Source organism: Pollachius pollachius, assembly GCF_949987615.1.
Source record: "Pollachius pollachius genome assembly, chromosome: 2".
In the NCBI taxonomy this organism is placed as follows: Eukaryota; Metazoa; Chordata; class Actinopteri; order Gadiformes; family Gadidae; genus Pollachius; species Pollachius pollachius.
Genome location: NC_136935.1, coordinates 30,565,094 through 30,584,712, shown reverse-complemented (window position 1 = coordinate 30,584,712; position 19,619 = coordinate 30,565,094). Strand labels below are relative to the sequence as shown.

At 42.5% G+C, this 19,619-nt stretch overlaps 2 protein-coding genes across 2 annotated transcripts; one reads left to right on the top strand and one right to left on the bottom strand.

Annotated features, from left to right (window-relative positions):
- Window positions 1-108: 108 nt before the first annotated feature.
- On the bottom strand, window positions 109-12,016 carry gga3a (golgi associated, gamma adaptin ear containing, ARF binding protein 3a). The gene is made up of 17 exons (XM_079758764.1): window positions 11,978-12,016; window positions 11,144-11,228; window positions 10,824-10,899; window positions 10,373-10,471; window positions 9,464-9,587; window positions 9,178-9,281; window positions 8,745-8,825; window positions 7,220-7,357; window positions 4,869-4,950; window positions 4,453-4,557; window positions 4,016-4,228; window positions 3,812-3,894; window positions 3,261-3,676; window positions 2,796-3,043; window positions 2,359-2,528; window positions 2,157-2,267; window positions 109-1,685 (listed from the first exon to the last, which is right to left on the bottom strand). The coding sequence occupies exons 1-17, from the start codon at window positions 12,012-12,014 to the stop codon at window positions 1,575-1,577; spliced, it is 2,283 nt and encodes a 760-aa protein (XP_079614890.1). The 5' UTR covers window positions 12,015-12,016; the 3' UTR covers window positions 109-1,574.
- Window positions 12,017-16,390: 4,374 nt separating this feature from the next.
- mchr1a (melanin-concentrating hormone receptor 1a) lies at window positions 16,391-17,886 on the top strand (the record flags this gene model as incomplete). Its single annotated transcript, XM_079730296.1, has 2 exons — window positions 16,391-16,418; window positions 16,811-17,886. The coding sequence occupies 2 exons, from the start codon at window positions 16,391-16,393 to the stop codon at window positions 17,884-17,886; spliced, it is 1,104 nt and encodes a 367-aa protein (XP_079586422.1).
- Window positions 17,887-19,619: the final 1,733 nt, after the last annotated feature.

Below are 19,619 nucleotides of genomic sequence, written 5' to 3'. Positions count from 1 at the left end.
CTGAGCTTTTCACAACACCGATAAACCAATGTTTCACATTGATGATAAAACTCTTGCTATATACGTATCAATTATAACAAATATTTATACAAATAATTGTACAACCAATGTCCATGCATTTTTATTTTTTAAAATATGTACATCACATATTAAATTAAGAAGTAGGCCTATGGAAATAAATAAAGTAATAACTTAAATATTGCAATAACTTACCAACGCATGACAGAAAAGCACGAATGTCAGTTTTATCTTTAATTTTACCAGGTCTGAAAGGAGAGCAACAACATGAAGAATTAACCCAGGTTATGACACGAGACCAAGGCTTATTCGCACAAAAAAATGACTCTCCGACCGACAGAGAAAACTTTCATATTAGAGAGGGTATATTGAATGAGGGCCATTTAGGATGACTTTATACACATTATTTAGTTAGAGGTCTGGCCAACCAGCTCTTTGCTGAGCAAAAAATGAAGTCAGGTAAATCAGGTTGATTTGTAGAATATTAAATATTACTCATTGACCTGTTTGTTTACATTGAGCACCACCAGATCTGCCATGAGCGTAATATTAAAAGCGACACAAGCATTTAGGTAAGAATTGAGCAAACAATACTATCAATAAAGAAAATAAAATACATTTCACAATCCTCACACAAAACCAATGCATACTGGCTCTTCAGCTTCTCAACGTTCTAAATAAATTTGTGCCATCATTGTTTAAAGGACAAAAGTCTCTAACAATCTGAGTCATACGGTAACAAGGTAAAAATTAATTCAAGCACAAGTTTATTAATGGGTGATATTCCTCACTCCAAAATGATCAAGATCCAGCCATCCTATCCCTACCATCCCCATCCAATGTTGCACCTCATGAGTCAATGCTCACCTCATGAGTCCTGCTTCCCACTGCAGAAATGCAGGTTCCCCCGAAGGGCCAGTACTGGAAGTAAGAATTGAACTGTTTTGGACCAAATCGGAGTACGGTCAGTAAAAAAAGAACTTTGTATGCTTGAATCACAGGTTTTTTAAGTGACTTCTGAGGTCAAAACAGTCAGTAGCAGAAACATGTGCAAATTCAGTTTTCACATGTCTTGCCTTTTGCCATGCTTATGACCATTTCTTCTCTTACCAATTATTGGTTAAAAGAACCAAGATGCGCAAGATAGACCAAAGGTTGGTCACAAAAAAGGTTATAAATGACCTGCAGTATGAAGGATTGATGTCCTTTGATTGTAAGCCAAGTGAAGAATACAGTATACCTAATGGTAACGTAGCAAGTTAAACTAAAGCCCGGCATGAACATTTTTTCTGTGGGAAACCATTTCTCAAAGTGGATCTTCACCACTGTAACTACTGCGCTGGCACTGTGGTGACATCTGAATCAGGTCCACAGTAAGGACATAAAGCAGGTCCAAAACACTGCAATGATCTGTTTGAATGACCCGCCCAGAGGTGGAGGTGGACACTACCATGAGCCTACAAAGGTCTTGAACCTCAAAGCGTTGATTATAGTTCTGCTTTGCTCGGGTTTCAAGAATGTTACGGTTAATGCAGCCCTTCCAACACAGAGCCGGGCTATAGAGCACCCCACTTCTCAGCAGGGGGGAACTGCTCCACTTCTCCAACCTCTGAGCACGGCTGTTCCCCCAGCGTGAACGCCAACTTGTATCTCATCCGCACCTTCTCCTGCAAAAACAGAACCAAAAAGATGTGCACAATTGAGTATTCATTAACTAAAATGGGTGCTGTAGGTAGGATTTACAGTACGTATTATCATTTAAGGGTGATTTAAAATAAATCAGGGGCCTTTCAGGACATCTATTCCCTGCCTGGTTCAGGGAATCCCAGGTGTGTGAACGCAACACTTCTCAACGGTGGGGAGACAAGGTGAACGAGGAAAACGCGTGGTAGGGGCATTTTCTGTTATCTAGCTTCAAATTTTTGAAACTAGGCTTCTGCTTTCTCTTTTCATCTCTCGAAACGTACCTACAGCGTATTTAACTAAAGCCCCTTGAAGTTGGATAGTGTGTAGCCAGAATACGCTTAGCCTTGGTCATATAAAACAAATCTATCAATTGTTTATACATATACTATGATGAAAACCAATCGGATGGAAGCTTATTCCTGGGTGAAGCGATCGATGAAAGACTTCAGTACCTTGAGTGGATTGGCCAGCAAGATGACTTGGGTGATGGCAGCAGGGGGTAGAATGGGGTTGAATGCCGCTAGCTCTGTCCCGGATGGAGGCTGTAGTCTCAACCTCATAGACTAGAGAGGACCAAACAAATCAAGGGACTTGTCTATATCTATTATTTGACCAATAATGAAATGTGGATGTGCACATCCTGTGTGTGTGTACCTTTGGGACTGCAGCCTGCAGAACGATATGGCTGACGGCCAGCGGGGCAGTGTTGAGCATGGAGGCCACCATCACCAGTACATCAGGTCTGTCTGGTGGGCAGTCGGAGGCAAAGTGGAGCAGAACTCGGATGCCGTATTTGTCATAAGCAGTTACCGGGCACACTTTGCCTGAAGGCGGAAATAACCAAAATCAAAGTCAGGCAAAGGACAAAATCCATTCTCTTTAAATGATTGATCAGGTTAATTAAGTTGATTAAAGTTAATTTATAAATGTATAAAAGCTCCTTCATAGTGCTTAGTGTTCTTGATAATCAATTGTAGTTGATGTACCAAAACCCAGAAATGGCTTCCCTCGTTTTCAACAAAACGTTGATTGAATCGTTGGAGAAGCGTTACGCCTCTTATCATTGAACAGAAACCCAAGACGTGACTCACTTGGTTTGATGGCCTCCAGAGAGACCTTGACACTGGACAGGGAGATCTCCTGGCCCTTCCCTGGACTGGGTTGACTCGGAGTGAGGACCGGCGACAGAGAGCGTAACAGTGGGCTGTCGTCTGCCTGTCTCTTAGCGAGGGGGACAACCGGAGGTCCTGCTGGCACCCCTCCCAGGAGATGGGGCATGGGGCAGGAGGACGTGGAAGCTGCTCCTAGGAACCCCGCGACATCCAGCATGCCAGTTGTACTGAGATCGGTGGAAGACAAGAAGATAAAGAACGAAATAATTAAAAGCTTCAGGCTGGAACTTCTGCCCTAATGGCAAGGCAGCATTGGTGATTAACAGCCTAGCACCTTTTTACACATAACATCAACCTCTTGATGACAGCAACGGTTTATAAACTGTGCCATGAATTTTTTTTAAATTACATATATTAAATATGTTAGGTTTTTATTTGGCTCACGTTTTGTTACTGCTGAGGTCGAGCAAGTCCAAATCCTGCAGAATGCCGTTACTTGAGCCTGGGGGAGACAGGAAAGTGCTCGCTGCATGAGGCGAAGGCACACTGGTGACCTGCGTTTGGAATGATGTCGCTGAAGCATAGCTTGGGAGAGACGAGGTGATGCTGTATGACTGGCTGCCAGCAGGGGAAGCGGTGGCGGCTGAGGAGGACTGCAGGCTGGGGACGGTGGTGGCTGACTGGTTGGTATAGGGGGACCCAGAGAAGACAGCAGAGTGGTGTGAGGTGGAGGAGGGGCGGGAACACTGGGCCGGGGGAGCCCCTGGGGAGAGGTTGGTAGAAAACACTGGGAACGTGGAGAAGGAGGACGGGGCGGGAAGTGAGACCGAGCCGAAAAGATCAAAGTCCTCACTGGAGTCCTGGGAGAGAAACAAATGTAAATAAATACTGAATGCAACAACAGATAAGCAAAGAAAGGTAACAACTTTTTTAATCCCCCGGAGGAGAAATTCCTTAAAAGAGAATATGGGCATTGAAAATAAACCTATACCAACCTGTAAGGATGTCAGCTGATGATCCAGGGGTTCAGGTCTAGTCACGATGGACTGACTTACAACAGGGGCAGGGTCACCGATACCTGCCAACAAAAACACACACACACGCATCCCATGATGCCAAAGTAGAAAGCACCACAGTCCGTTTAGTGATGCCAAGTCTCTCTCAATGCGGTCAGCCAGTTCGGGTTCGGAGGACCTCACCTAAGAACAACAGCTCTTCGTCGAGCAGTGTCAGGGAGGCTGCCGTGAAGGAGCCCTGAGGCCCAGGGGCGACGGCGGCGCCGTACAGCAGGTCTGCAGGGATGGACAGGGAGGAGGGTGGGGCCTGGAGATGGCTGGAGGTGGCCGCCGCAGGGCCCTGGGGGTCCAGGCCCGCCAGATCGATGAGGACCTCTGACTGTTTTGCCTTGTGGCCTGGAACAGAGGACACAAGACTCAACATCAGGTTGTAGGGTTAGACACATACACACACACAAACACACGAGCACGTACGCACAGGCACAAGCTACTTATAGAGTAGCGTTATACTTCTACCGTAGATTAATGTACGTAAAATAATGTAGGTTGACAACAGCAATTTGTGACATTCAATGGACCATCTTTCAGGTCATGTGAATTAGGACAGAAAATGTGCATACGAGTCAAATGTTGTTCTTTCTCTCCGTTGATGATCTGTCCTTCTACAATCATCTTATAGGAGTTAATGACACGGGAGAGGTCATCGCTGGCCTGCAGGATGTTCCCTGATGGTGAAGGCAACAAGGTTAAGACAGGCCTGGGAGCGACCAAACGCTCAGAGAAAACATTGTTACACACACACACTGGATGTAATGACAATAGCCTTGTCCGATGGTATGTTCTTATTGTTGCTTTGATTGATTGTTTAAATGAGTAAATCCAATATGCCATGGCCAAGAAGAGGTGTGAGGTCCTTGCGCATTTATCGAGTTAACTGTAGTACTTTTAAATCTTGTTTTGTGCATTTGGGACAATTTATACTAATCTAATTCTATAGTCATTAAAAAGGGGGGGGGGGATTTCCCCTATTCCTTACCCAAGTTATTGTCATTGTCCTCCGTTTCTGTGGCAAGCTTGAAAACTGTCTGCCTTAGCTTATCACAATCTCCATACAACTCCTGTTCAGAAGAAAGACCCCAAATCAGACACGGATCAAAACTGGACAGAAATTCTAAATTGAATATCTTACTACTATAATAGCAGGCCTGTCGCACCAGTTACTCAAGTTAGTCATGTGCGCATGTGCAAAGCAGCCTGCAGCTCACACACACACACACACACACACACACACCGCACGTCAAGAAAAAGGCAGCGACACATACACGGAAGCCCGCACACGTACACACGCACGCGCACACACCACACGTCAAGACAAAGGCTGCGACACACTTGCCGAGGTAAGACGTTTTTTAACATAATGGCTCCGCCATCGACACCCACAGTAAGAACACACACGCACGCGCACACACCTCAGAGACACTTGCCCAGGTAAGACGTTATGATTTTAAACATAACGGCTCCGCCATCGAGACACACGCAGGTAAGAACACACACGCACGCGCCCACACACCGCAGCTAAACTAGCCCTTAAACATAACGGTGCCGCCATCGACACACGCGCAGGTTAGAACACACACACCGCAGCTACACTGGCCCAGGTAAGACATTATGTCGTTCAACATAACGGCTCCGCCATAGACACACACGCAGGTAAGAACACACATGCACACAGCACAGCGACACTCGCCAAGGTAAGACATTATGTTTTTAAAGGTCCCATGACATGCCACCAGGTGTGGTGTAATTAGCCGGTACAAGCCGTTTTGGAAATCTGCCCCTTATGACATCACAGGTGGGCGTGTCCACCTAGATGTGTGCTGGATAGATCAGTCTACCAGCCTACCCAGTGGACTGTAGCAAACGTTGCTCATCTATCTGTCACACATCTAGGTGGACACGCCCACCTGGGATGTCATAAGGGGAAGATTTCCAAAACGGCTTGTAACTTCTAATCACACCACACCTGGTGGCATGCCATGGGACCTTTAAACATAACAGCTCCGCCATCGACACACGCGCAGGTAAGAACACACACGCAAACACCGCAGCGACACTCGCCCAGTTAAGACGTTATGTTTTTAGACAAAATGGCTCTGCCGTCGACAAACTCTCCCAGGTAAGACGTTCTGTCTATAGACTGTAGAAATTGCTATAAAAGAAGGGAAGAGACAATTTCTCGACAAGCAACAGCAGCTCGTTAATTTTGTCATATTAAAACCGTTAAATTCAAACATCGCGCCGACCCGCATATCAACACACAAGTCACGTGATCTTAAAGAGACAGTGCCCCTATAACACAACGAAAACATGTCAATAACACATTATGGTGAATTATGTCTATAGAGTTCACCACAAGACTACACTACACTTGTTACTCAAATGTAGCATTACTCCTCTCCTTGATCCTCCTCAATTGCGATATTGATATCCCCCTTCCCCCCTGTGGACTGTTTTAGTTGTTTTGTTTTTCTTATGTTTTGTGTGTATGCTATTTGTGACTGTAGGCTACTGCTGCCTGTCTTGGCAAGGACACTGGAAGAGATGTTTAATCTCAATGATGATTATTATTTTCAACTAACCAATAGTAGTAAAAGTTAATTGATTTGCATGCATAGTATACTACACTTTCCATTGAACAATTACCCCTGTCACCATAAATTGATCATTTTATAATGTAATTAAATGCTCACACACAAGCTGCTTTCAGACACACGTGTAAGTCCTGAGACTCACCTGATGGGCCGTATGTGTGAACAACATATCCTGACATTTGTACCATGAAAATCTTCTGATTCATAATACCCTCGAGGTAGTATTTTCTCCGAGATTACCTTATATGTGAATAAGGAGTAGAAAGTCGGTATTATTCACACCACTTCAGTGAGCGTGTTGATGACACTTCTGCAGGTCATTGAGTGGCCCCCTAAATGATAATCAGCCTTTTGCCTTTTGTTCGCTGAATGGTGAAAAAATATTTAAATGTTGGCACTGGTTTTAAGAGTCATTTGTGGTGAACGAATGTTATACGTTGGAACATTATAGGCATAATTTTATTATATTATGCGCTCAAAAATTTGTTACATTATCGACTGGGGTTTCCACATTATTGCTATGGGTTTAATTACAAGTTCCTTTAAAAATAATGACTTCAATGATCGTGTCTGCATCTAAAATGTGATGTGTATAAATTAGTTCTTATGGGGTTTATATTTCACTACAATAGCTGTCTGTGAGCCTCCTCATTTACAAACAATTTAAACATTTTCGCTTTGTCAACAAATAATAAAAAATACAGATGAAGTGAGATAAATCTATTTAAAGACCAACCCTGATGATCTCCTTGTCCCCATCTGTGGAGACCTCTTCACTGAAGTGATTCAACATCTCATTGAGGAGTTTAACCCTGTGGTCCACCTCATCCAGGGTTCTGTTCGTCTTTGTAACTTTCTGGGCCCGTACATCGTCCTGTAAGGAGAACCCACAGTAGACATGATTTAGTACTTCAACTTAGAGATACCCTTCACTCATCCATTCATTAATCTGCCTGTTTTTCTCATTTAAAGGCAGGTAAACTTCAGCCAGACAGACCCTCTATAGTAACATACAGCGTTTTCAATCTTCTCATCTGGCATTTGGTTGGAGTTGGAAAATACACAGCAAAATCTTAAAGGTGCCATGGCATGAAAATGTCACTTTATGAGGAATTCTAAAGTTAATATGAGTTCCCCTAGGCTTCCAATGGTCCCCCAGTAGCTAGAAATGGCGTTCGGTGTAGACCGAGGACTAGCTATCCTGCTCTGCCTTTGAACAAACAAAGCTCAGACATGCCGATTTGGATTTTTTTCCCGTATTTCGTCATACGGGGACATGTAACCTCCCCTTCTCTGCTTTGCCCCATGAGCTACGACCGTGCGAGTGCCACATGTGTGTGCGTGTGTGTGTGTGTGAATACACACACACTGTTAGGCAAGTGTTTTCTTTGTTATTTGGATTACCGTTCTGCTGTTGGTGTTATGGCGCATAACAGGTTGGATTCTGACGTCTCTGGTATTTCCACAATGAGACTCGTAGTGGGGGTTACCTCAGCCATGGTTGAGATGGAATTGGGGGGCACAGAAATTTGGCTTTGACTCCCTGAAGTACATGAACCGCGGAGGAGAAAGGGATTGTTGCCCGTGATTGTTTCTTGCAATTGTTTCTTTGATGTGGAAGTCATCTTCCTCATCATCTTCCACATCAAAGAGGAGCCCCACTGCCCGCTGCCCGCCGCCCGCCGCCCGCCGCCACGAGGCACTAGCACCGCGAGGCACGCTGCCCGCTTCCGAGGCGGTGGTGCCTCGGCAGCGGGCAGCGGGGCTCCGAACCCGACGCAGACGTTTGAGATTCATAATATCGTCTGGAGGCGCACACAGCTTTTGGCCGTGATAATATATATTATATGATATAGATATCTATGCATTATATGATATCATTAAGATATAGAGCTCCAGGACTCCCACCGGGGTGTTCTAGAATATTTACAGAACACGGCCAATGGCTGTGTGCGCCTCGCCATTGCGATGCATCCACTGTAAACAGAGCGCATGGTACCGTGGCCGCAAGCTGCTCAGGGCCACACCCCCACCCTCCTCTTTGACCCGCCTCTCTCCTCCTCATTTGCACTAAAGCTACAGACACCTAAACGGCGCTTTTGGGGAAAGATCAATGTGCAACTGGCTCGTAGTGGCTGTAATTCTGCACCACAGCTGAATTTCATGAACGTCTATATAAAAGCATCCATAAAGTAGCATGCCATGGGACCTATAAGCAATCATGAGAAGAATTTTAATACCAGCTAGATGCCAGTGCTGACCTCTTTCACCATGTTTTTGATGATCCGGTTGGCCTCTTGCAGGTCCTCAGGCTTTTTGCTCTTGAGAAGTTCTGCTAATCTCTATAGAAGGCAGAGAAATCAATCAAGCCTCATCAAGTCGAGTTATCAAAGGTCAGGTCAGTCTCATGGCCTGTTTCTCACAGAAACTACGCAGAGCGAAATTCTGCCCCAACGCTTTGAGAGAAAACAACCGATGAGCTATTCATCAACCTTATCCAACACTAACCCACCAACGGTCTGCCCTCTTTAGGTCAGGACATGCCAGTAACCGTAGCACAAATGATAACACGAGAGACTTTCCATCTACATAAATCTAAAACTACTCATTACTGCAGAGAGAAACACATGTAAATGATTAAATATACAACGGGATCCATGTGATATATGCACGTGCATTTAAAATAATTCCTACCCTGCTCTTCTCTTCGTTTTCAAAAACAGGATTCTTGGGCCGCAGGGAAGGTGAAGGTATTAGTGTGTTATCGTGAGGGAGTTCTGGGTTCACTGACACAATCCCTGAAATCAAAACACATCCTCATTCAGTTGAAGATTGAAAACAACAGGTCCATTTCCTCACACAATTTAAATAAAATCAAAACACTCCCAAAGTTAATAATAATAATAATAATAATAATAATAATAATAATAATAATAATAATAATAATAATAATATTTAGTTAAAGCGGTTCTATGCTTACCTTGCTTCTTTAGCATTTGATACGCTTCTGAGATCTTTGCTTCATCAGGCAGAGAGACAGTCCAACTGTATAAAATCTCAATGACCTTATTCTTCACTTTCTCCGATATTCTGTCACCAAAGTACTGAAAAAAACATAACAATTTGAAGGGTTACAAATAGAACTATCAAAGGATGAGAAAGCGTCGCCAGTATTGTGCTTTGGACATCAATGAGTGTGCTTAACATGGAAATGAATAAAACTGTTATAAATAGCTTCAGGCAATTATTCCAGTGGCGTTGAAAACCTACTTTTAGTTATTTCTGTATGACTGAATCACTTAAGAAACTGTGACAAAAGTTTGTTTTGCCTTGTCTTTCAATTGATCAAGCACATGTATAACACAGTCTGTTTTTCCACAGATATTTTTAAATCTTTAAGCAAACATGCTGGAGCTGTTTTGAGTCAAACAGCTGTGGTCTTGTAAAGTGACCTTACGTGAATGACATGATTAAGTGAATCATGTCATTACCTCATGCCTTTAGAGAGGTTTAGAATAAGTTATCTGCTGTGCTAACATGATAAAAAACAGCAATAACCATAGAAACCTGAATGAGTTTTTTTCCCCTTTTTTTATAAACCGCTTTGTAAAATGTTGTTTGCCAAGATTGAGCATGTCCAAGTAAAGTGTCTTGCACAATTACAAATGAAAAATTGTCAACTTTAATTTCATTTTCTTTTCTTTTCTGAAAGGAGACAAACCCTCTAACCTTTTTCATACAAAATGCTCTAGGCTTAGTTTTCTCTGCAGCTAGCATTTTTGTCTCGAATGATTTGAAACCAATCCACTGTGTCATACTAGTTGATTATCCACCCTTAATATTGTTGTTTCCCTGGAAAAAATTAAAGAAAATGAACAATGGGACTCACCTTGGGTGAAACTACCTTTATCAGTTCATTTAGAAAGCGAAATTTTCCAACTTCGTTATGAAATCTTCCACCGCAGTTCTTCATGCAAGCCTCTAGAACCTGCAGAATACCAGATGGTCAAAAGTATGAATACATCAAATAACAACAACGATGCATTAGACATGACATCACATAAAAACAACATTTAATCATTAAATGTTGTTTATAGCCTATCTTGGTAATTTGACCGTTGGCATTAAATTTTAATGCCAAAGGTCAAATTACCAAGATAGGCTACGTGGTCATAATGACTCAATGATGATCTATTATCCTAAAAGCCACACTAGGGAATTGTCAAGAACAACTGTGTCCTTATTCCTGTCCCCATGCTAGCGCATCACTATAACATGACTGAGTGGCAGTGACCCAGAGAAGGGGCAGTGACCCATGTGAGCGCAGTTAGGCTACATACCGTCAAGGTCTGCATGGCCTCCCATTCCTGTGGAGACTGAATCTTGTAAGCCAACAGCCTTGTAGCAATCTGTGGACTGCAAAAATGACATACAAGGAAAACAAATGTTGTTTTATAATGAGCCCATTACATTTTAGATCAGCTTCCAGCATAGCTACTGTAAAAATATATCATCTTCAACAACTTGTTACCTCGGGTAACATACACACAATTAATGGGAAATGTATAATAGAGTTCAAGTTTATTTCCCAAATTATTTCTCTTCTGGAACAGGAAGTATCTGACACATTATTTATGAATAAAGTAAAAGATGCCCATACCCCTCAAGCTCTTTATTGATTTGGTCACAGAATCCCATAATATACTCCCAGTCTTCCTGTCGGTTAGCTGAGCTGGTGGCTTTGTCTGGAAATAATCAAACAGGGTTATTCATCATGTAGCTTTCATTTGACTTCGCCTTTTTTAATAAAAAAGGGAAAACAACGGGCAAACAGTCAGGCATGAAACATACTGACTAAGAGAAGGTAATGCTCTATAAACCGCCCCTCATTCTTTGTCTCTCCCGCATGTACACTTACAGACACAGACCGTAATAGTTAAGATAGGTCGTTAATAAAAGGCTCATACGCTGTCATTCCCTTTAGATGGCCCTATAGCTCTTCAACTTCACAGTGGTTGTTCTTTGTTCAGTGAAGGCCTACAGGCACCTCGTCTATGTTCATCTGGTCAACCCCGTTTCTGGTTCCTCCACATTTTATCCTAAACAAACGTCGGCTGATGCTCTTACTGTGAGCGTAAAACGGATTGCTATGGTAGGATCACACACCCATGTCAGCCAGATTAGCCCCACTTGCTTTCGCTAGCTGACATTTGCGACCTGTAATGTCATCTCTAAAATGCCAATACGACCGGCAACGTGGACAATTACTTCGCATCGCCGCTTTCTGTTTTCGCAGAGAGGAGCTAGGACCACAGGTCCTAGCCCGCGTCTGACCCATTCTGACAAGTGATGGTAAACACACTTGATCTGACCGTGACACCCTTGAGGAGCCAGTCGAAGCGCTTTAAAATACTGTTATAAGCCAGGCAAAGGAACACATTACTTTAAGTGTTCATGCAATAGGACACCGATATCATTATAGAGATATACTTACTGAGCCAAGACTCCAGCGACTCCCCGTCGCCCGCCATATTTCCACCCTTCTTCTGTTGTGGAGGCAAACACCGCGTGACCTGTGACGACACATCCCCACGCCCTCCTCGTGCGCTTTTATTATGGAAAGCGATGGGATGAAGGAAGGAACATTCATGGATCAAACGCATAGACCGTATTTTATACAATGTGTGTGTGTGTGTGTGTGTGTGTGTGTGTGTGTGTGTGTGTGTGTGTGTGTGTGTGTGTGTGTGTGTGTGTGTGTGTGCGTGCATGTGCGCGCGCATGTATGTTAGGTCAGATGCTACTTAAATACATTCCAAACACTATTCATTGCGATGTAAGTTAACGTCGAATTATAGTGCGTAAGCCCTAAATAGAAAATAAAGCGCGTTTTATAGGTAATTGGATCTAGTTTACACCATTGCACAATAAAAAATATGACACTTAAATTCCAAAATATATTAGGCTTACTCAATGTTCACGGTGACCTGATACTTGTGCCTCCTACTCCTGTAATATTATATTCAGTCAGCAGAACACCACTGAGCAGAACACCTGGCTGAGCTTTGACTAAACTAACTAAAAATAGAGGGCCAATCATCAGGTTTAATATGCTCTTTGTTTTGATCACACATTTTGATCAAAAATATTTTACATTATGATATTATTTTTTACATATTTCTGAATTAATTAGCACATGAAAATATGATAATTTGCAAAGGCGAGATAAATAAATTTGTGTCAGATGCCGAGAAAAGTAGATAAACAACATGTGGAGGAAATTTTTAAAGATTATGCATAATTAGGAAACAACATGACAGAAATCCAGAAATAACATGCTCATTAAATGACATCCGATTCGACTAATGCAACAATGGTACTATCCACGTCCCTGCTCAACAAACAAACCCCACACAGAGGCCAGTCACTGCTGTTCCCCAGCATTGCCTAAATGCAATACAAATGTAATGCAAATCATATTCTAGTAGTTCAACATTGCTAGTATGTAGTTAACAAAAACTGGCTTACCTGAGGGGTTACCAGGAGAGGGCAAACCTGTCTCTCTCCTGTCACCTGTCCTGGTTAGTGCTTGGCACTTGGTTCTATGAACATCCTTACTGTTCCTCCAGTGATATATTGTTTCTCTTTCTTTTGACAGATGTACTTATAGTAAGTCACTTTGGATAAAAGCATCTGCTAAATCCCCTGCATGTAAATGTAAATGTCCTGTTCTACCTTGCAACGCTTGTGGTCCCCTACACAAACACTGCTTGCAACCAACAGGATTATAAAAGACACGACACAGCAACATTTCTATTCAAATCCACTGTGGGACCAACAGACTCCAATACTTACATTGGACCACATGCATGCACACACAGTTCAGAGGTCAGGGACTCGAGAGCTCTCAGATGAAAGCTGACCTTACCTGGGGAGGCCAATGCCATCTCTGAAATGTTTTCAGTGAAACCTAACTTAACATATCTGATAAGCAAAGACATAAGGCTGTGACTCTGCCTCTGTGTTTGGAGTCAAATTGCATAATCTAAGCTTTGTTCGAGTAAATTACATCCAACTTTGTTGAATGCACATTTTACTTCAAGAAACTTGCTTTTTACTTGAAAAAAAAAGGTGAAAACCAGAATTAATGGAAAGAATTTGCTGTTCGAGATCAAATCAAAAGAGAAGACTACATACATATCAGCATTGATTTTTTTTTATCCTTGGATTATTAAAAGTAACATTTTTTAGCTCATTCCCCATGGCCCTTCTGAGCTATAGTTCTGCAAAATGTTTATTCCCTTACTTTCAAAACTGTTTCATTAAACCTGTTGTAGATGAAGTTTATTTGCTTTCTGATTCCTTTGAAAAGGCTAACTACAAGATAACAGGATTCCTTTTCTGCCCTCCGTCACTCAGGTCGAGTTTTGAAACCCAAGCATCAACATTTGGTAATGAACATTGTGAATCTGGCCGGTCACATTAAGGATAAGTGCTTATGGTACACTTGCCCAGCAATTTGGAGCAGATGAAACCTATTATTAGGGCTAATGTTATTATTATATATTAGCTTTATATACTTTTTATAAATCAGAAACAAAACTTTCAGAAACAAAACTTTGTGGCCTGAATAAAGATTGTCGTGAAATGTAAAACTTTTCTCATCTCATATGACATATCTCCTTTGTAGAATTGTTTTTATGAACTTAGCAAAGCACAGAATAACATAGCGCTTGGTGGATATGCAAATAATAAGGCAATGTCAAGTATTATATACAAATATATTGAATTGTATTCTATCTTATATATGCTTATGATTTAATTGAACAGGAAACCGATTGTATGAACGATTATTTGGTAATGGCCGGGTGCTTTCAGAAGATAAGCAACTTTCACTACCCAAGCTTGGAGAATATTGCAATCATTAATATAGTGTTTCCATGGTGACAGAAAACACATGAGATGGCTGACTGAATGAACACCACCTGATACCTATTCAGCCACTCTTTATGTGGCTGAATATGGATTTTCCAGTATCTGGCAAAGTGGAAGAATGAATTGTTTACTAAAAAGCTTGACCCATAACCTCTCCAATCTGTCTAGTCACCATTCACTGAGCTATCCACACAGCCTGACATTATCATGTCTGGGGAGTGTTGCTCAATGTGCCATTATGGGTTCACACGTTATAACATCGGAAGAATCATTTGTTTCTGCTATTATAGGATGGTCTAAGTCTGTCATAAGGGGGTGCTATAATAATCTCTCTCTCTCCCGTGCTTATGTCAGGCTGAATGACATGTCCATGGCCAACGGTGTGTTTATGAGCTCCTGTAGGGCATGAGGCCTCAGACATCATGTGATCTGGGCTTCTTTTCACCGCTAGTCAATACTCTTTTCACTCTCTACTCTCTTTCTCCTTTCTTCATTCCTGTACCCCATTCAACATTTCTCTCTTTCTCTCTCTCTCTCTCAAACATACACACACAGATATAAACAAGCTGCTTCTTGCAGCAAAAGTATCTAATTATCTGCAAGTATATAATATCTGCTGAATAAGGTAATTTGTGAGTCAAATTAATTGTGAATTAAGTTAAATTACACATTAATATTAAATTTAAATTACAAATGAAATTTCATTACAATTCAGTTTTCATTCAATTTCTTAAAAACGTTGGCAGAGGCCTGGGCCGACCAACAGAAATGCAACTGACTTAAGGTCCCTTGCATCCCGAGCGAGAGTTATTCCTTAAAAAACATGTTTCGGTTTTGCTCTCGTTTTCGAGGGGAAGTGAAGAAGGATCGACATACACACCCTGTAAAAAATAGGGGGATTTTTTTTTGTGGAAATACGGTTCGATGTGAATGCCTTTACGTTAAGGTTTGGATCGGCCAAGTTAGGTTTTGTTAAAGAATCAGTAAATTAATGACTCAAAGATGAGCAGAGCAGTCTGTCTCGCTAAGCCCGGTTGAATATGATCGCAGGGAACAACGAGGTGCGTGTGTAGACATGAAGGGCATGATGGCCACCTAGTGGCGGAGCGCGGTAACGCACGTGATGCTCACATCTCACATGGGATGAGATGTGAGCATAGATCACTAAATCATGTGCTGCTATAGTTGAATGAAGGGTTTATGTTCTGTCTTCTTCACATGCAGCCTAGGCCACATCCAAAGAAGTAGCAAATGAAAACAACGTTTTATAAGAGCAAGTTGTCTAGAAAGAACCGAATTTGACATTTTCAGGCAGCACCAAAGAAACCCTGGAGTTTGCATAAAGCGCAGACTCAACCTGCGTTCTCTTTCATTCTGAGTACGAGTGGACGAGATTGACACCTCAGCAACATTTGTGCCAAATTGAGATGGATGCTCCTCGCCACAATAACTGATCCGTAGAAACCTCATTCCCAGAATAACTTTATTCCGAAGAGGGAAGGATTAAAACATTTTCTTCAAACACCGTTTTTTGGGGCAACTTTTTGATAGTTTACTTTGCTGTCTTGGAAATATTGCCTGGAAATACTGATGGATTTCTTCAACGATTCTTTGGTTAATATTTCTTATTCTAATTTGACCACAGGTAGGTTATAGAGTCAAGCAAGTCTCTTTCGATTTCAGCATTCACTTAGATCTATATCATATACATCGATAGAATCACACACAACCACTTCGACGCTGGCTACTACCTTTAAAATAAATACTAACTATTCAATTCCTTCATATTAAAAATTGCTTTCTATGTAATGTATCATCCTACACTCTGAAGGCATAATATACATGTAGCCTATATCTGAGTGGAGTTCTCAATTGATGATAACGTAGATCTATGTATGTGTTTGTTTGTTGGTTTTTATTCCGTTTTGCTTATTTCATTAGTCAGGAGGTATCCTTGAGCAATAGTCTTAGTGCCATGTATGCTGTTAAAGAGACGCATCTGCGTCTGCTCTTCAATGTTTTTTACTCACAGCAGCAACGCCATCCATTCTTCGTCTCAATTTATCTTTATAGTGCTAACCATGTCCTAACCTTCACAATATTTCTAATAAGTCATACATGGTTACTAACGCACCATAAAGCTGGCTCCTTGAGGCAACCCATAAAGCACAGAGAATAAAACACCTGACCCATATGGCACTGGATTCCGAACATAAGTTTGTTTGTAGAAGAATAAAGAATGAAGGAAACATTGATAAATAAAAAATAACAGATAAATTCATACATGGTGACTTTGGACTTTGGAAAATCAGATGCCACTCATAGTCAATTTAAAAAGCTGTTTATTATTTGACCTTCAATCTGACCTTTGACCTTTGGTATCTCGTTGTAAAAGCCACCCTGCAGTGCAGCGCCATCCTCCCGACCATTTACGGCATCATCTGCTTCCTTGGCATCCTGGGGAACTGCATGGTGATCTACACCATCCTGAAGAAGACCAAATGCCGCGCCAAGCAGACCGTCCCCGACATCTTCATCTTCAACCTGTCCATTGTGGACCTGCTCTTCCTCCTGGGAATGCCCTTCCTGATCCACCAGCTGCTGGGCAACGGCGCCTGGCACTTCGGGGCCACCATGTGCACCGTCATCACGGTGCTGGACTCCAACAGTCAGATCGTCAGCACGTACATCCTGACCACCATGACCCTGGACCGCTACCTCGCCACCGTGCATCCCATCCGCTTCAACCACGTCCGCACGCCGTGCACGGCCTCCCTGGTCATCGGGCTGGTATGGGCGCTGTCCCTGGTCACCATCCTCCCCGTGTGGATGTACGTGGGCCTGATGCCGCTGCCCGGCGGGCTGGCGGGCTGTGCCCTGCTGCTCCCCAACCCCGCCACCACCACCTACTGGTTCACGCTCTATCAGTTCTTCTTGGCCTTTGCGCTGCCGTTGGCTATCATCTGCCTGGTGTTCTTCAAGATCCTGCAGCACATGGCCACCAGCGTGGTTCCCCTGCCCCCCCGGAGCCTCAGGTTGAGGACCCGGAAGGTGACCCGCATGGCTGTGGCCATCTGCCTGGCGTTCTTCACCTGCTGGGCTCCGTACTACATCCTGCAGCTGGTGCACCTGGGGGTGCAGAAGCCCAGTGCTGCCTTCGCCTACGCCTACAACATCGCTATCAGCATGGGCTACGCCAACAGCTGCATCAACCCCTTCCTGTACATCACCCTCAGCGAGACCTTCAAGAGGCAGTTCCTGAGGGCCGTGAAGCCGCTGAACAGGGGGTTGAGGGTGGTTAACCCGAGCACCACAAACGGCGGCAACGTCAGCCTGAGGCTGGTGCCCGGGGGCGGCCCAGCCCCAGGCCCTGTCACATGGTCTGCTGCCGGCCAGCCAACCCCACACCGAGGCCAACGGAGACGGACTGTGATGAACACCAAGAGCTGTGCGTTGTGTCAGACTGAGTGATCAGGCCCTCCGAGATCCAATGTAAGGCAACAGGTAGCTGAAAATAAGAAAAAACATACAAGATGGTACCATTTTATAAGCTCTATTTGCATACATTTATTCAAAGCACGCATTCACATTAACTTGCTTGACAACTGTTATTGGCTGCAATTAGGCCTAATATTGTAGCTTAGAGCAGATAATACATTGTGTTTATTTGCAATGGCATTTTTTTTTGTGTTGACACATCATATCAAGCAAACCTTAAAGCTGCAGTAAGTAATTTCTAATGTTTTACAGCTAAGCCCCCTCCTTCTTACCTGTCAGAGAAACGTAAATAGAAAGAGCATATGCTTTCAATCAACGCTCGCTAGCAGTATTAGTTGAATGGAAGTTACTTCTTTGTGTGATAACCGTGGTGGAGAAGAAGGGAGTGGAGTCTCACTGGGAAATGTTAGTATAGAATATCTCTGTAGTGCTGCTAGACTGGTCAATAAAACTCACTCACAGTGAGTCTATAATCGTTAAGATGTGTTTGGGAGCAAAATCCTAACAAAAACAGAACCTACAGCCATTACCGTGGGAAGTGCAGGAAAGCACGAATGACATGTGTCATACCATTCACGATCAAAAAAAATAAAACGCTCTCCGTCCCTGTCTATTATGGATACCGTAAATATGCTGTGATTTTGAAAATGGAGGCTACGGCTACAAGCCTGTGCATTCATGATGTTTTATAGCATTTGTTGTATCTATGTGATATGTGGATTAGTTTAATGTAGCCTATGAACTTTGAGTTTTGAATGATGTTTTGGGTAAATGTGTTAAAAATGCGGTGCAGTAGTGTTCTGTCCCGAGGGTAACATCCTGTAGCCTGTTTTGACGCCCATGGCAGAAGCGTCAATAATTATGTTTTATTTTATTTATTTTGGTGTTCAAAAGTTTGATATTTTACGTGTTGATTTTCACTATAAAGAAGAAAAACCAAGACAATCGATTTTGGTCCAAGTTTTACATTTGCTACCTTGCTAGCAGACAGTTACTTTGTTTGCTTTGTATCAATCTGTGTGCAGTTGCAACATTTTGTGTTTATGACTATTAGTGGAGCCATCATCTCTTGGCTTGATAGTGTATGCCTGTGCTGTGTGTTTTGCAATGCCAGTATGCTGTCCTGTAACAGAGAAAGCAGTTTCAAAAAAATAATATCCATTTTATACCATTTCAATAAACCCTGTTTGTATGGGTTCCTGGCGAGTTACATGCCCCGACTACATCACCCCAAACCAAAACTCACCTCCCACGGTCCCGCCTAAGGCAGCTTTAATATGCAGAAAATAAGTATGTGCTCCTTTTGAAAAGTGTTGCATCTTTCTTTGCACTTCATTTGAACAAGTCACAAAGTCTCTCATGGGTACATTTAATTAAGAGAAATAAATGCAAATTTGTATTTGTATTGATAATATAACATTAATTTATAGATGTGACAAAAATAGGGAAGAAAATGATTCATACAATTAAAAGCTGAACTACATTTCAGAAGTGTGAGTGAGTGAGTTGATCACAGGTGAAATTATAGTTGTAAAAGGCAGGGCCATAATTAACTGCAGAGCTACGCCTGTGTTTGCCCCTGTGCTAAAGACCTCCTGGAATGTTTAACCATGAGGCTCCGTAGTCCTTTTTTATTCATTTGGTCAGTGTGGAGAAAATAAAAAGACTTGAAAGATAATGAAATCAAAAGATATGAATAACACCAT

Excerpts from the sequence above, each read along its gene's own strand:
- gga3a (XM_079758764.1), bottom strand. The coding sequence starts at position 12,014 with ATGGCGGGCGACGGGGAGTCGCTGGAGTCTTGGCTCA. Across the intron at positions 3,895-4,015 it reads CGAAGAGCTGTTGTTCTTAG|GTATCGGTGACCCTGCCCCT; the intron begins GTGAGGTCCTCC and ends TTTTGTTGGCAG. Across the intron at positions 1,686-2,156 it reads TGCTGGCCAATCCACTCAAG|GAGAAGGTGCGGATGAGATA; the intron begins GTACTGAAGTCT and ends CTGTTTTTGCAG.